We start from the raw sequence: 17,500 nt of genomic DNA, 5'->3' as shown, positions 1-17,500 counted from the left end.
AGACTTTTTTTTTTCAGAGCTTAGAATTTATATTTTCTATTGAGATTATTTCTTCCTATTTCCCTATTTTCAATCCATTCCCTTCCTCCTCCTCCTCCTCCTCCTCCTCCTCCTCGTTTCCTCCTCCTACTGCTCCTGCTCCTCCTGCTCGCCTTACACCCAGCTCCAGTGAATCACGGTATCTGTCTGCACCTCACCTAATTAGCCAGCACAGAAGCGCAATGACCTCTGCCAAGAAGACTAAAAACTTTTCCTCCAATAAAGGATTAATATCACACACACACACACACACACACACACACACACACACACACACACACAGGAAGGAGGGCATCAGTCTACGAGTATCTGGAGCAGTGATGAGTAAAAAGTGATAGCCAGAAAGGAAATGTTATATCGAGAATCTTCAAGCTGTCATGATAAGGGAAAGTAAATGAACAGGTCGATGGCAGCATGTCACCGAGGTTTAAATCAAGTAATGGTGAGATTCAAAGGCGTGATTGGACGAGGGATGTAACGTAAGATGGAAAAAAATTGTACACAGTGATTACTAATACATGTGATAAATGCAAAAAAGGGATTCGTGGGATTATAAACTGAGACTGAATAAGAAGAGATAAGATTAACAGTACCTAAAAATAACAAACACCAATAAAAGATAAAAAATGAAAATAAAAAATAAAAATACACGGGAAATAATAATCTTTGAACATTAACACGTAAAAAGACAAACATAAACTATATAAAAAAAACTCAATACGTGAGCCATATGACAATAACAATATATTCTTCACCACGCAACGTATTACTGTACAACGAACAACAAAAAACAACTACCTAATCATCAATAAAGAAATACTATCAACTAAGGCAAGAACAGGAGAGAGAGAGAGAGAGAGAGAGAGAGAGAGAGAGAGAGAGAGAGAGAGAGAGAGAGAGAGAGAGAGAGAGAGAGAGACAGAGAGAGAGAGAGAAAGCAGCCGACATCCCTAGGTTATCAGCAAGGACAGAACACATTCCCGACAAAGGAAGTACTAGAGAAATACAGGCATCCATAATAGTTGTTTGTGGGGGAATGAGACGCTCACAGCTGTTCCCTCGTTAAGCGGCCCTCGTGCGCCCCTGCAGCGGTGAAGGACGACGACGACAAGGACGAGAAGAAGAAGAAGAAGAAGAAGAAGAAGAAGAAGAAGAAGAAGAAGAAGAAGAAGAAGGAGGAGGAGGAGGAAGAAGAGAGTAAAGAGGACACGGCGACACACCCTTAGGAGGCGGAGGCGGAGAAGGAGTGAAAAGAGGGCATGGTGACACACCCTTCGGCCTGTGAACTAATGAGGGGGCACCTTGTCACCTGCCTCCCTCACCTGCCTCACTCACCTGCCTGCCTGAGAGGAAGGAGAGGAGGAGGAGGAGGAGGAGGAGGAGGAGGAGGAGGAGGAGGAGGAGGAGGAGGAGGAGGAGGAGGAGGAGGAGGAGAGGTAGGGAAGAGAATGGAGGGGGTCGAGAGCTTTGGAGACAGGAAGGGAGAGAAAGAGGGAGGGAAAAATGAATGTGTGGAGTGAATGGAGAGAGAGAGAGAGAGAGAGAGAGAGAGAGAGAGAGAGAGAGAGAGAGAGAGAGAGAGAGAGAGAGAGAGAGAGAGAGAGAGAGAGAGAGAGAGAATGAACAGGGACTGAATGTTGTACTGTATGGAGGGAGGGAGGGAGGAGAGAATAGTGGTGTGATTAGTTCTTTTATTTCTACTTAAATTTCAAGAGTTATATCAACAACGATGGTGGTGGTGGTGGTGGTAGTAGTAGTAGTAGTAGTAGTAGTAGTAGTAGTAGTAGTAGTAGTAGTAGTAGTAGTAGTAGTAGTAGTAGTAGTAGTAGTAGTAGTAGTAGTAGTAGTAGTAAGTTGTAGTAGCAACAACAAACACGACAATAATGACACCACCACCACCATCACCACCACCAGCAACAGCAACAAAAACAACAAAAACTACAAGAAAAAATAATGATAACAAGCCACCTAAGCCTCACTTCCCGAGCCGTGTATGAGAGGAAAGAGGAAAAGAGGAGGAGGAAGAAGAAAGGACAAGAAAAAGCTATTAAGTACAGGACGCTTGATAGATAATGACAGGGAAGAAGATCAGAGAGAGAGAGAGAGAGAGAGAGAGAGAGAGAGAGAGAGAGAGAGAGAGAGAGAGAGAGAGAGAGAGAGAGAGAGAGAGAGAGAGAGAGAGAGAGAGAGAGAGAGAGAGAGAGAGAGAGAGAGAGAGAGAGAGAGAGAGAGAGAGAGAGAGAGTGGGGGAGATAAAAAAATTAAATAAATAGGACAGCAAAAGCGATCCTAGGATAAAAAAAAAAAAAGAAAATAAGAGCGACCTTGAAAAGAATTTTACTCTCTGGGGGAGGGTAACGTAATTCACTCTTGAGGAGGAGGAGGAGGAGGAGGAGGAGGAGGAGGAGGAGGAGGAGGAGGAGGAGGAGGAGGAAGATTAACACAAGGAAAAGGAAGATAAGGAAAAGGTCTACAAACAACGAATAAAGAGGAAAGGATACAAGATGAGCACAGCAGGGAAGATTAAATAAAGCAGGATGAGAAGTGAAACGATACCAAGAAAGAAGAAGAACAACAAAAACAACAACAACAACAACAACAACAACAACAACAACAACAATAACAACAACAAAAAAAAAGAAAAAAGAAAATCAAGACGAAGAATAAAAAGAACAAGAACAAGAAATAAAAAAACAAAAACAAATCGAGAGGAAAATCAAGAAAATCATCAAGGCGAAGAAGAAAATTACGAAGAAAAAAGAAGAAAAGCCAAGCTGGCATAAGTGATACATAAATCAGGCTGAGTGTGACACGCAGGCTTGGTGTTTCCTCAGGTCAGCTCAGTCACTTGATGGCAGGCGGCCAGACCGTGCCGTTGTGTAACACTGTGTACCTCTCAACGGTTACCGGCAGGCCTCTCAAGGGGCGTGTGATGTGCCTTTACTGTCGCTGATGCCCATTACTGCTATTCTCAGGCCTTGTTGGGAGGAGGAGAAGGAGAACGAGGAGGAGGGAGGAGGAGTAGTAGAAGAAGGAGAGAAGTACGTGGTAAGACTGGCCAGTACTCCAGAACAGGTGAGCGTGGGAGTTTTCACATCAATGCTCCAAAAAAGATATAGGAGAAAAATAATTACGATATTGACTGTTTAGATTAATAGTGATGTACTTCGCACGATTTTCAAGTGACCTTTTATCGGAGTATAATACACACTTTAATATTAAGGAATTCAAACACGACTCAAGAACGTAAGAAAATAAGGGAAGCGGCAAGAGGCAGCCAGGACTCCACGTGGCAGCCGCCGCACAAAGCATCCCTACCTATTTCCACGATCATCCTCATCTATAAATCTGTCTAATCGTCTTTTGAAGCTGTTAAATGACTCAGTACTAACAGCCTGATCACTGAGTCCATTCCATTCATCTAACACTATACTGGAGAACCAATTCATTCCCACCTTTTTCTTAAATCTAACTTTGTCATTTTAAATCTAACCTGTACAGAGATTACTAGGAAAGATTTGCTCCGGAAGAAACAAATTAAAACCACACACACACACACACACACACACACACACACACACACACACACAGAGAGAGAGAGAGAGAGAGAGAGAGAGAGAGAGAGAGAGAGAGAGAGAGAGAGAGAGAGAGAGAGTAGGAGAGGGGAGGGGAGGGAAAGCCGATGGGGTCAGAGAGAGAGTGTGTGTGACGAGGATTGCGAAAGGTCTTAATGCATGGCGGAGGGAGCGGGTCGACTGCAGATGAGGGAGGACTTGGGTGAATGGAGGGAGTGAGAGAGAGAGAGAGAGAGAGGGCGAGAGAGAGAGCACAGACCAAGGGGGAAAAAAAGGCATAAAAAATAAATATAAAAGTATTCATGTCAGTCTGGCGTCAAGAGAAGCAGGTCACGTGTTAGTCTTTCCTTTTCTTTCATTTAAATTGTGTTTTTAACTTTCGCTCTTTACTCTACTTCGTGTGTGTTTGTTACATGGAAACACACACACACACACACACACACACACACACACACACACACACACACACACACACACACACACACACACACACACACACACACACACACGCACGCACCCACGCACTCACTCACTCACTCTTACAGACGCAATCAGGTACAGTACGAGCAGAGGAAAGGAGTTACTTGCAGAGAGAGAGAGAGAGAGAGAGAGAGAGAGAGAGAGAGAGAGAGAGAGAGAGAGAGAGAGAGAGAGAGAGAGAGAGAGAGAGAGAGAGAGAGAGAGAGAGAGAGAGAGAGAGATGAAAATGAAGTATTCAAAACAAAAAATAAATAAAAATTAAGAAAAGTGAAAAAGTCTTAAAAAAAGGCAAGAAAGAAAGAAAAAAATCAAAACAATGAATAATAAAGATGGAAACACACACACACACATACACACACACACACACACACACACACACAATTTCCTGGGTCATCATCATCCCCTTTAAAGGAATACAAACGAGAGATAAAATGTAGCATCTTGGAGTGACTCTTAGTATGAAGAAATCAGGTAATGTTTAACTTAGAAGTCTCGAGGCAAACGAAGCAGTCAGTAGGAAAATTGTTGGAGAGGGCGGTGATGGAGGAGGAGGAGGAGGAGGAGGAGGAGGAGGAAGTTAAGGGCAAATAAATAAAAGAACTAATGAGAAAGTAAAAAGTAAAAGAAAGAAAGAAAGATTTTAAGAAAGAGGTCACAAGACAAAATAAAATAAAAGAAAGCAAAAGGAGGTGAGTAGGAGGAAAATGAAGAAAAAAATCTAGGAAGACGTGGGAAGCAAGTAGAAGATAAAGACTAGTGAGTGGGAAAAAAAAAAGTAAAAAACAAGAGAAATATACTAAGAAAAAAAAAACAGAAGAGTGGGAGGAGGACGAAAAAATAAGAAAATATAAAGAAACGCATGGAAAACGTAAAAAAAAAGAGACCACTAAATAAAAGAGCAAAAAAGACAAAGGAAAATGAAAAAAAAGAAAGAAAGAATGTTAATAATGGTAACAAGAGCATATAGGTTGAAATATAATTGGGAAGAGAGAGGCGCAGAACATGAGAAGGAAAGAAATAAAATGAAAAAGACTAATAAGATGATTAGAAGAAAAAGGAGAAATGGAGGGCAAAGAGAGAAAGAAAAGAAGAAAATAAACAGAGGAGTAATGACATCATAGGTTACAAGAAAATAAAATAGAGAACATGAAAGAATAAATGATAAAAATTTGGAGTAATAAGATCACGGACTAAAAAAAAAAAAAAGGAGGAATTGAGGACATGAGGAAAGGAAAGTGGGAAATAGGAAGAGAAGAGAGACGGATTAAAAGGTACGAAACCAAGTCGCGTTAAGAATGAAAAGAGAAAATCGGACAAGAAAAATATGGACGTGTGTGTGTGTGTGTGTGTGTGTGTGTGTGTGTGTGTGTGTGTGTGTGTGTGTGTGTGTGTGTGTGTGTGTGTGTGTGTGTGTGTGTGTGTGTGTGTGTGTGTGTGTGTGTGTGTGTGTGTGTGTGTGTGTGTGTGTGTGTGTGTGTGTGTGTGTGTGTGTGTGTGTGTGTGTGTGACCTTACCAGAGACGAAGTAATAACAGGAAGGAGGAAGGAAGAGAAAGGATGGAGAGAAAATAGGACGCTTACGTAAAAAGGAAGGATAGCGAGAATGAAGAAAGACGGAAGGGTGGGAAGAATGATGAAAACAAAACAACTACAGGAAACAAAATTAAACAAGGCAGAAAAGGGAACGAGAATTACAGGAAAAGAACGAATACATAGAGACAAAAAAAACACGAAAACAAGGTAGAGTAGAATAATAAAGCATGGAGGATAAAGAAAACTCTCTCTCTCTCTCTCTCTCTCTCTCTCTCTCTCTCTCTCTCTCTCTCTCTCTCTCTCTCTCTCTCTCTCTCTCTCTCTCTGCCACGTTCCGGTGACACCCTTTCATCGCATATCCAGTGCAATATTCGTGTAAGGCAAGTGACCCAAAAAGCCAGGGCTCCTCCCCCGTGCACGTGGACCCGGCAACAATAACAGGCCCGCGACCCTTCACCCATCGCCTCTCATCTCTTTCATCGACCATTTAAATTCATCGCATTTACATACCAGCGAGGAGGGCGGGTGGATGAACGGGGCAGGTCCGGCGGGCAGATTGGCCTGGCTGCCTGCCTCACCGGTTGGATGGCTCGCTGTGGTAATATACATATACATATTCTAGTGTACGTGTATTATGTGACTGTTTTTATTGGTGTGTCTTGTGTGTGTTAATTGTTTGAGTTCTTGGGGTTTTTCGTTTTCTCATTAGGACTATTCTTAGAGGTCACAGAGATGATTAGGTTGATTGCTAGTATATATATTTTTTTTTTATATGTTGCTGAGTTTTTGTTATAAGGAGATAGGAACATAAGGAAATAATGGAAGGTGCCAGATGCCATCAGGCCTACACGTGGCAGTTACCCTATAAACTATTACTACAATTATTTAAACACTCCTGAAAATCCCAACAGCTTCCATTACAATCTGTTGAAATCGTCGACATGAGACACCGAAACATCCGACACTATGCCTAAATATGTGATGTTTACGAATTTTACAAGAACTGGTGCCGGAATATAGCAACAGTCTACGAATAATATAAATATTTACAACACTCATTTCAGGCATTAGTGCACTGGGCAAGAGCTCCCTACTGGACCGAGAAACAATTCAAACATACGAGTAGATTAAAACATGTGCCAATATATCTACCAGTCACATTAACAAAAAGTGCGCCTTAACAAGTCCTGTGCTCATTAATACATTCATTACTTCCTAGCCGCTGCAATTTTCTCCAAAGCGAAAAATACCACTAAATTAACAAAAAATAAAGGCGCTCTCTCTCTCTCTCTCTCTCTCTCTCTCTCTCTCTCTCTCTCTCTCTCTCTCTCTCTCTCTCTCTCTCTCTCTCTCTCTCTCTCTCTCTCTGATCAAGTTTAGGATGACCTACTACACCTGAGAGTCACTTACAGGTTCGCGCAGGTTAAGATACAGGTGTGTGTGTGTGTGTGTGTGTGTGTGTGTGTGTGTGTGTGTGTGTGTGTGTGTGTGTGTGTGTGTGTGTGTGTGTGTGTGTGTGTGTGTGTGTGTGTGTGTGTGTGTGTGTGTGTGTGTGTGTGTGTGTGTGTGTGTGTGTGTGTGTGTGTGTGTGTGTGTGTGTGTGTGTGTGTGTGTGTGTGTGTGTGTGTGTGTGGATGGGTTAGGTGGGAGAGGGGTATTTCAGAGGCTCTCCCCTTCATTGTATTTGTAGGGCGGAAAGGAGAGTGAGGGAGTAGTAAAAGTTGTGCTGTAGTTTTTGTTGCTCAACTGTGGGTCTTGTAACTTTAGGACGGGGCTGAACATTTTGACACCGAAGAGCTTATAACCTGGAGCAGACTGTGTGGAACTGTACTGGTGTGGCTGTGTGTGTGTGTGTGTGTGTGTGTGTGTGTGTGTGTGTGTGTGTGTGTGTGTGTGTGTGTGTGTGTGTGTGTGTGTGTGTGTGTGTGTGTGTGTGTGTGTGTGTGTGTGTGTGTAATCTCTTCACGTCAAATGTCGTCATATCTTTCTCAATCTTTCCGCTTTTAGTCTCCTCATCATACGAGTATAGCCCTTCACGTACTACCAGGGAAAGGGAAAGAGTAATTACAGAATCCTTGGAAACAAATAGCTTCTCTCTCTTTATCATTTCCTACAACCACACTCGTTTAATCACGCTAGGCTGAACACACTAACACACATATCATTACTAATAAAACCACGTTTCTATTATTTCTGAGAACGGTAGCGCTTAATATTAATATATCCCACACGGCAGATGAAAGCTTGGAATGAAAAGTGTGTCACGCTAAATCGCTTTCCAACCTGGTAGCATACAGAATTGCAGATAATGAAAAAAAAACACTTCAAATTGCCGACGTGTACTGTCACACTCAACCATGCAAGATTCTTTTTTTTTTTTTTTTTCATTACTCGCCTGTGCTGCGTAAAGTCAACCCGTCAAGCTTCATTAGCAAGTATATAAACTGACGAAGATAACCAAGGAAGATACCTAATACGGGAAAGTCCTTTAAATTTAACATTCGTCGTGTGTTCACTCATACTGTGCCGTCACTCTCAACCATACAAGAATTTTTCATTACTCGTCTATGTTATGGAAAGTTATCCCGTCGAGCTCCAGCAGCGCAAGTAAAGAAACTGAGAATGATAACCTAGAAAGATGATAAAAAAAAAAATGCTTTAGAATCAACTTTCGTTTCATCTTAACCGACAACGTCCTGTCGCACTCAGCCAAACGAAAACTTTTCATTACTCGCCAGTGTTATGTAGAATTAATCTGTCGAGCTTAATTAGCAAGTATAAACTGACAATAATAACCAAAAAAATATATTATAATGAAAAAAATCCTCTAAAATCAACATTCCTCATATCTCAACCAACACTGTCTTGCCGCACGCATCCATACAAACATCTCATTATTCCCTTGTGTAACGTCCACTTGTCAAGCTCCATTAGCAACTATATAATCAGAATAGAAGCAAACATGGATTATAATAATAATAATGATAATAAAAACCCTTTCAAATATTCATCTTACCTTAACCAACACAGTCCCGCCCTGCTGTCTGTCCCTAACCCTAATGAACTCCAGCGTGGCTTCCTGCTGGTAGTGGTTACCTGTAAATGTACCTTCAAAACGATAAATATGACAGCGAACGGGCGTGCGTAATTACTCCCCTTGACTGCCCCTTTACCTTACGACATGGCCAGGAACAAGACTACAGTATTAGGAACCATACATAACAACAAGATGTGACACTCTAATACCCTCAACGACCAATTGCGGTTACCTGTATCTACTTGTATCTACCTGTGGGATAACAAATTGGACAGTTAAGTATGTATCATGGTTTCTCGTGGCTACCTATATACTGTGTATCCACCACCATCACCACCACTGCCATCATCATTATTTATCATCACCATCAGCGTATGTGATTCACTGCAGGACAGGACCATAGGGACATAAAACAAGGGAAGCTGCTGCAAGACGTGGGAGTTCCTGTACATAACTAGCCTGCCTATTTCTAAAGACTTTCTCTCACGTTCTCTACTTTGCTGTTCCAAGAGGGAAGTTTCAAGGTACTTATAAATTTTTTTGGATAATCCTTTTCTGACTGTACTTTTTAGAGGCCAGTACCTTCAGTGAACCTTTTAGTTTTTTTTTTTTTTTTTTTTTTTTTTTTTTCTGGCCCTGTTACATGAAAAGAAAAACTTCCTACAGCTACACATTTATCCAAGGCCACCCCAGCACAACTTAGCACGTCTCTATTTGAATTTTTGTCTCCCTTGCCTTTTGTTTTCCATCCCTTAGTTGCTAATCCATTACATATATCTACGTTGAGCTATGATGTGGTTTCTAAGACCCATCAGTGTTGATGGAATAACTTACTGTATGTTTGTATGTGCCAATTTGTGTCTTTGTATGTCTTCCTGTGTTTGTTTGTGCCTGTCTTATCTGCTTATGCCTGTATCAGTTTTTTTTTTTTTTTTTTTTTTTGTGCCTTCGTGTCTATCGTTTCCTATTTGTATTTGTCTCTCCATGTCTGTCTGTCCTTGTTTGTGCCTGCCTGTACGTCTCTAAACCTTTCTGTATTATCTATGCCTGTTTGCGCCTATATGTGTCTATTTCTACTCGTATTTGTACCTGCCTGTATGTTCCTGTTTATATGTTTTAGTTGTAAGTATTTATTTCAGACTACGCTTAATTGTACCTGTCTAAACCTCCCTGTGGAAATCTATAACTGTCTACGCCTGTCTGCATCTGTCTTTAGTAAATGTCTAAGATTTCTTGTACATATCTTTTTCCTTTGTATGCTTTTCTCTGCCTGTCTGTCCCTGCCGTCTCACACCCGCTCCTCACTCACCAGCTGGGCGCCGCGGGGTACGTCCTGGCCTCCGAATGATGGACTGAAAGCGTAAAATGAACACGTATATGGGGAATGGGCCGCGCCACTTACCTTGATTGGCGGAGCAGGGAGGCAGGTAGGGAGGCAGGTGCTTGCCGGATAGTGGTCATCAGTGCTCCCCTTTTTCTTCTTCTTCTCTCTTCCTCTCTCTCTCTCTTCCTCTGTTTCTATTTCTGTCTGTCTCACTTCCAGTTCACTTCACTGTGTTAGTCAGTACGTACTGTAATCACGTTTTCCTTCACCTCGATCATTGTTTTCTCTTTCTTTTATTTTCTTTCTTTTATTTTCTTTCTTTGTTCTTTGTAGTTTTTTTTTATTTTATTGTTTTCCTGTATTTTTTTCGTGACGATCTCGATTTTTCACTGGTTTCACTTATTTTTACTTATATATTTTTTTTCAGTATTCGTATAATTTCATTATACAAGAGCACTATACACTGTACCGCTAGAGCTCTGACGTCACTAGGCATTACAATCATTCATTATTCACTGCTACACTGCTAGTCATCCTTCGTTCACCACTGCAATGCTGTATTCACCAGAAGAGACATTCACTTCTTTTCCCTCCGCTGTGTTGATTCCGGAATGGCTGCCAGGGATCCTTCATTACCCTTGCATAGAACCATTTTGTCTTCTTGCTTCGGCTACTTCAAAGATCTCCACTTCCTCTGTGTTGCTATTCCAAGGATCATCTATTCCTTCCACTAACCCAAAAGTTCCCTGACCTCTTCTTCCTCTTGCTACTCCAAGGATCTTCAGCTCTTACTTCTGTTACTCCAAGGATCACCACGTCCTCTGTTTAGATACTTCAGGCATCTCCTCTTACTTCTGTTACTTCAAGGATCACCATGTCCTGTGATCCAATAATTCAGGCATCTCTTCCCTCTGCTGCTCCAAGGATCCTCAACTCCTCTTACTTCTGTTACTCCAGGGATCGCCGCCGCGTCCTCTGGCTCCTGCTGCACCAAGTATCCTCACGTGCCCTTGCTTCTGGAACTCCTACTCGGGCGCTTTCCAGGAAGTGCCAACAGAGGACTAGGAGGCAACAGCGTTCCTCCCGGGAAGACTTTGATGAGGCGCAGCAAATTCTCCTTTCATCTTCTTTCTTTATGTGTCTTGTCATTCCATTCAACTGCCTCACAATGTCATACCTGGAAAATGTCAAGGACTTAATTAATAATGTTGTACTCTATGAGTTATTCATCTGTACAACAATGAGTAACTCTCATCTTGTTTTTACTTTGAAATTCATGTTATTTGTGGAAGCAGTGTTGTGTTGGCCTTTTTGTAAAGTATTTAATATCTCCATCAAAAACAGTTAAGTACTCATATTACCAAAGTAAATTTAATATCGTAATAACGTGATTTATTTACAACTCGTAGCTCCCTCCTCCCCTCCCTCATCCTCCTCCCTCCCTCACTTAATGTTGTAACCAGCAACGTTTCCTTCCGCAGCATTTCCGGGTGAGAAAACTAGAAATAATGATGGAAAGGCGAGGCAGGGGAGCAAAGACCTGAGCGGCGCCACACTCAGACCCAGGTGCTCCTCATCACCTTTGGTACTGTTATCAGACAAAGCCCCGGTATCCGCCGCCTCCGTCTTCCTCTCCTTTCTTTCTTCTGCCTCAGTCCTTCTCTTCTCCTCCCCTTTTCTTTCTGTGCTCGTGCTCCTCTTCCTCTTCCTTCCAGCGATGCTCAGGTGATCATAAAACACACCTGTCACTTCCTGCACGCCCCAAGCAGGTGTGGCGCGCAGGTAAGTAGTCTCCGCTATCAGGCTGCACCATCTCGCCTCGGATCCTTTGACGTCACAGCCGCGCCGCAAAAAGCCTCGCCGTGTTGGGATAAACCGGCAATGACCCCTGACCGAGATTTCCTTCCTCTCAGGGCACGGCGGCGGCTCTCCTAAAGCAGCGCCTCAGCCTTCCCTCCCCGCTCCTTTGTGTGGAAGCTGGAGGGCCTCGTATTGTGCGCTAACGTAAAGTCCATTAGCCTTTATGTTCCTAACGTGTAGTACAGTACTCTTGCCCTACTGCACAGCCTCACGATATGGCAGCGCAAAGAAAATGTGGATGTTATGTTAAGAGTGCCTGGGAAGAGCGTGCCTTTTTGATGCTGTTACTATTTTTTTTCATGTGAGTTAATAAGGCTGGCTAGGACACGATACACCTGTGGAAGAAAGCCTGGAGTATAATGTTAAGAATACCGAGAATGATTTTTTTTTTTTTTATGTATATAGCAATCTGATTGTATTTTCAGGTGTATTTCTTGCATTCATGAATACCAGATATATACAAGTTAATAAGGGTGATTAAGGTACGATACATCTATGAAATAAAGTCTTACGTAGTGTATTACGTACAAAATACTGAATATAGACGTGCATTTCTTTCATTACTTTTTTTTACTTTGGTTATGCTGAAATCATTTATAACAGACATCCAATTGAATATGTATGAATAAAACGTAGTAAAATCTTCCCTGCAGTGAATAATAAAAGAATGAAAATGAGTGTGTTCTGGTTACCTCCCTCCACTACTCCCTCTCTCCCTCTCCCTAATTGCACCTCTTCCAGCTGTCTTCAAACATCACCTGCAATGAATAATACAAGAATGAAAAGGAGTTCATGCTTTAGTTACCTCCCTCAACTATTCTTCTTCTTCCCTCCCTATTCTTCCTCCTCCTCCCTCTAACTGTATACCTCCCATGACAGCTGTCTCGATGAAGCAAACCAGCGCTGAACCTGACGATTCTATCTCTACTTGAACACGCCCACACACACACACACACACACACACACACAAATAAAAAAAAAAAAACTTATAATCGCTAAAAGAAAAACAATGATCTGGATTATTTACGAAGATAACGAAGCGGATACAGTTCCCGGATGGACTCGTAACTGATGCATCAATCTTATCACGTAAACACAACATGCTCGCACAACTCAAGCCAAACAATGCAAAGGTTACAAAAAGAATGAAGATTAATTGCTTCTGTACCTCCTGACCACTCTAACGGTCTGCATTGATTCCACGAACAATTAATGCCAACAAAGCCACACACACAACCAGCCCGGCGCACCGCAGCTCACCGCACCACAGCCACAGATTCTAGTCAACATTTCAACAGTTCAAAGCCGCCTCAACTAACCCATAGTAGCTCAAACCAACCGAGCCCAGCATACCTACTACATTCCAAAGTTATCAAGATCGTTATTGCTTAAGTCTAATCATCATCATCATCATCATTATCATCATCATTATAGTTATCGTCGTCGTCGTCCTCCTCCTCCTCCTCCTCCTCTTCCTCCTCCTCCTCATTATCATCATCATCACCCAATTATTTCACTGCAGGATATGAAAAGCCCCCCTTAACTCCTCTACTCCAGGCCACACCAGCAAGGTTTCTCTCGTCTCTCATTCTAGTCCTCTGTCATGCCTTCTTTATCACCCTCTATAGTATCGTTGTTGTTACTCCAGTTGACGAAGCCTAAAATAACCTGAACCATCCTAATCCATTCCAGTGCATCATTATCCAACCATTCAGCAGGTCAAGTGAGCAGCTCAACCATCCACGAGACAGCAAACAGCAAACTCTGACTATACTAAAACAGAGGTCATGACTTCTCTCAGTCCATCGCAGCCCAGTCACCCCAGCAGCAATGGCAGAACAGACGTCAGCTGTATGGCCTCACCTGCAGCACAAATGAAGGTGTTCCGGACCCTGCCTCGACATTTCATTCACAGTCTTCCCACGGATGTATTTATGCAGCAACACAAACACAAGTATTATTTATAGCTTCTTTTTTTTTTCTTCTTCTTCTTTTCTTTCTCTCTCTCTTTCTTGTTTACATCACCTCCAGCCTTTTTTTTTTATCTCTCTCTCTCCCCACTCCTCTACTGATAGTTTTCTTCTTTTCTTTCATCCTTTACTATTTGTATCATCTCCACTTCTTTTCTATATACTTTTCTTGTTTTCTTTTACCTCTGTTTCTCTTTCTCCTCTTCTCTCTCCCCTACTTCCAACACTTCTTCCTCTTTCCCTCCATTTTCCTAAATCACTTTTCTTCTCCACTTCTCTTTCACTTTTACTCTTCTTCCTCCTTTTCTTCTTCTTCCCCCTCCTCCTCCTCCTCCTCCTCCTCCTCCTCCTCCTCCTCCTCCTCCTCCTCCTCCTCCTCCTCCTCCTCCTCCTCCTTCCTCCTTCTCCTCCTCCTCCTCCTCCTCAGCGATGAGTGCTGGAGTGCTGAAGCAGGCGGAGTCTTGGCTGGCAAGCAGGAGTTTGCAGTAAATCACACGGACTGTGCGCCAAAGCTTTCAAACTTTTGTCTCCACGAAAGAGACGCTGAATAAGATCAGAAATGGAAGGAAAGGAGAGAGAGAGAGAGAGAGAGAGGGATAAAAAGAAAGTAAGAAATAAAATGAGACGACAGAAATAAAAGAGTACAACAAAAAAGACGGAAAAGAGAAAACGTAACAGCGGTGGGAGGAACAAAGATGCCTTAGAAAAAATAAATAAATAAATAAAAGAACAGGCATGAGAAAGTGACGACAGAGAGAGAGAGAGAGAGAGAGAGAGAGAGAGAGAGAGAGAGAGAGAGAGAGAGAGAGAGAGAGAGAGAGAGAGAGAGAGAGAGAGAGAGAGTTAACAAATCCATGAACGCATATATATATATATATATATATATATATATATATATATATATATATATATATATATATATATATATATATATATATATATATATATATATATATATATATATATATATATATATATATATATATATATATATATATATATATATATATATATATATATATATATATATATATATATATATATATATATATATATATATATATATACACACACGCATATGAAGAGAAGGAATAATATAGGGCAGGACTATAATAAATTGCTGACGCGAGGATTTACAGCTTTAAAGAATTTTCATAAATGAGCGTGGAGTGAGTTAAAAATGACTCGACGAGTTGAAGAGGTGATGGCAGGTCACCTCAGACTGGGGGTCAAATGGCAGGTAACTAACTCTTGCTTATGTTGTTCTGCTCTAGTTGCACGAAATACTGGTGCGTCTGAGTTTAAGAATTGAGACAAATACAAGCAAACAATACCAGGCCTCGTCACCCGCAAAAAATACTAGCAACCTAACCTAAAAACTTCACCACCTAAACCACCACCACCACCACCACAAAGTTCCATAATTCTAGTGAAGTTGAAAAAATAAAAATAAAAGCATTTCTATGGCAATGACTTATAACATGCTTGTGGTTTTGGTTAATTAATCTACTGACAAAGATACTGTATGTTCCACCATGTATGAAAAGAAGTACATTGCTGGTAATACAATAGTAGATAAGTAGGAGTTAATTAGAAGAATAATACTGTAGGAAGACAAGGATATAATGTTTTTTTTCTTTTTCTTTTTTTTTTTTTTACAAGTTACCGCTCGTATATCTAAAAAATTATTCAAAATAATGTGCTTAATGTGTTTAAATTAAGTCATCATTACACATTCATCCTTCCCTACAGACAATCTTGCTCTACAACTAATTACTCACACATGTTTTTTTAATCACAAGGAAGTAGAAGGATAAAATCTGAGTCTGGTGAACGAGGAATATTTACAAATGATCCCACCAATAATGTTCGAATAAAAGTGAAAAAAAGTATTTGTACTATTTCATTAGGCCGAGGTTAAAGGTTAAAGGTACGCGTCCACTCCATCAAGTGTGGAGAACATGACGCCCTGCACACCACGAGAACTTTGCCTGTTATGTTGCTCTGTTTATGCATGCAGCGATACACACACACACACACACACACACACACACACACACACACACACACACACACACACACACACACACACACACACACACACACACACACACACACACACATGGAAAGCAATAAAAAATCTATACCTGTAAGGAATAAGTTAATAAAAATAAAAATAACCTAAAAAACTAACAAATAAATAACAATACAAACAGCACTAAACATGCATACCTGGCACACATACACACACACACACACACACACACACACACACACACACACACACACACACACACACACACACACACACACACACACACACACACACACATCACCCTTTGCACTTCTTAGCTATGAAAACTTTGGTACTTCGGAAGATGCAGCGCCCCTCATGAGCCCCGCAGCCCCACATGTCGTCCATTGGTTTTATGCGAGCTCTCCTCATCATTACGATTCACCGCCCACTGATGCGCCGCTTGAGGAACGGAGAACGAGGGGGAGGGAAAGAGGGAGCTTATACTGTACATCCGCATCAGTGTCCGCCAGCGATGCGACAAGAGGACTGAATCATCGGTTAATCTCGGATGTAATGCAACGCAGTGAATGAAAATGAACGTGACAAATGGAATCTCATCGTGACTAGCTGGTACGTCACACACAGTAATACAAACGGATTACTTTTAAAGATTGTTGGTTTATTTCGAAAGTGTAATTGAACTAGAGGAAATGAACATGTTAAAGGAGATTATCATAGTATCAGGTCACTAAAAGTTACTACCTTGAGGCATCTCGTTCGGGAAACTGATGCAGCAAAAGGGACTGACCGAACATATCGTCATTTAACACACTCTAAAGACAGATGCTGCAACAGGAATTAATCTATCCTTACATTACTTATATGTAAGTTAATCTAACCTATCATAATTTAACCTTGTAAGTTAATCTAACCTAACATAATTTAACCTAACATAATCTAATCTAAGCTAACCTAACGTAACCTAATCTAATCTGTACCTAACTTAATTCAACCTAACCTAATCTAACCTAAGCTTACCTAATCTGATTTGTACTTAACCTGATTTAACCTAACATGAATCTAGCCTGATTTAACCTAACCTAATCTAATATAACGTAAAATAATTTAAACCTAACCTAATCTAATCTAACGTAACTTAATCTAATCCGCACCTAACTTGATTCAACCTAACCTAATCTAACCTAACCTTACCTAATCTAGTTTATACCTAACTTGCTTTAACCTAACCTAACATAATCTAACCTAACCTGATTTAATCTAATTTAATCTAATTCTAACTTAACTAACATAAACTAAGCTAACATAATCCATCATATCCTAATCTTCCTAATCCAACAAAAAAATCAGAGGTTAAACATATAACATTACCAAGCTGCAAGTAGTAACCAGAATAAGACGCCCGCTCAGAACACCATATACTTCCCACATTCCTGGAGAACTTAATCCCAGAGTGAATAACAGCACTAATTCAGAAGCTCTTAAGGGTCTCTGTTCCTTTTATAATGTGAGTGGAAGGGGAAAGGTTTTCTCGATAATCTGATCCCAAGCTTCATCCCAGAGTTCCGCTTAAACCCACGCCTCTGTGACGGTCTTCAGTAAGTGATCTGAAACCCACGAGAAGCCAATTTTATCCCCTGCACTGCCC

The 17,500-nt window shown here is 41.2% G+C and overlaps 1 protein-coding gene across 7 annotated transcripts in view; it reads right to left on the bottom strand.

The window, feature by feature from the left end:
* The window catches only part of LOC135100010 (uncharacterized), a 315,016-nt gene that overhangs the window by 217,762 nt on the left and 79,754 nt on the right, over positions 1–17,500 (bottom strand). For all 7 annotated transcript variants that reach the window (XR_010268481.1, XM_064002831.1, XM_064002834.1 and 4 more), the window contains exon 2: positions 10,066–11,164. Coding sequence is in view for 6 of the 7 variants with exons in the window: in XM_064002831.1 (XP_063858901.1) it covers positions 10,066–10,124 (59 nt within the window). In the remaining variant the exon portion in view is untranslated. The remainder of the gene's footprint in view (positions 1–10,065; positions 11,165–17,500) is intronic.

Source organism: Scylla paramamosain, chromosome 4, assembly GCF_035594125.1.
Source record: "Scylla paramamosain isolate STU-SP2022 chromosome 4, ASM3559412v1, whole genome shotgun sequence".
NCBI lineage: Eukaryota > Metazoa > Arthropoda > Malacostraca > Decapoda > Portunidae > Scylla > Scylla paramamosain.
The sequence above is the reverse complement of the archived record's forward strand: the minus strand, read 5'-3'. Positions and strand labels throughout refer to the sequence as shown.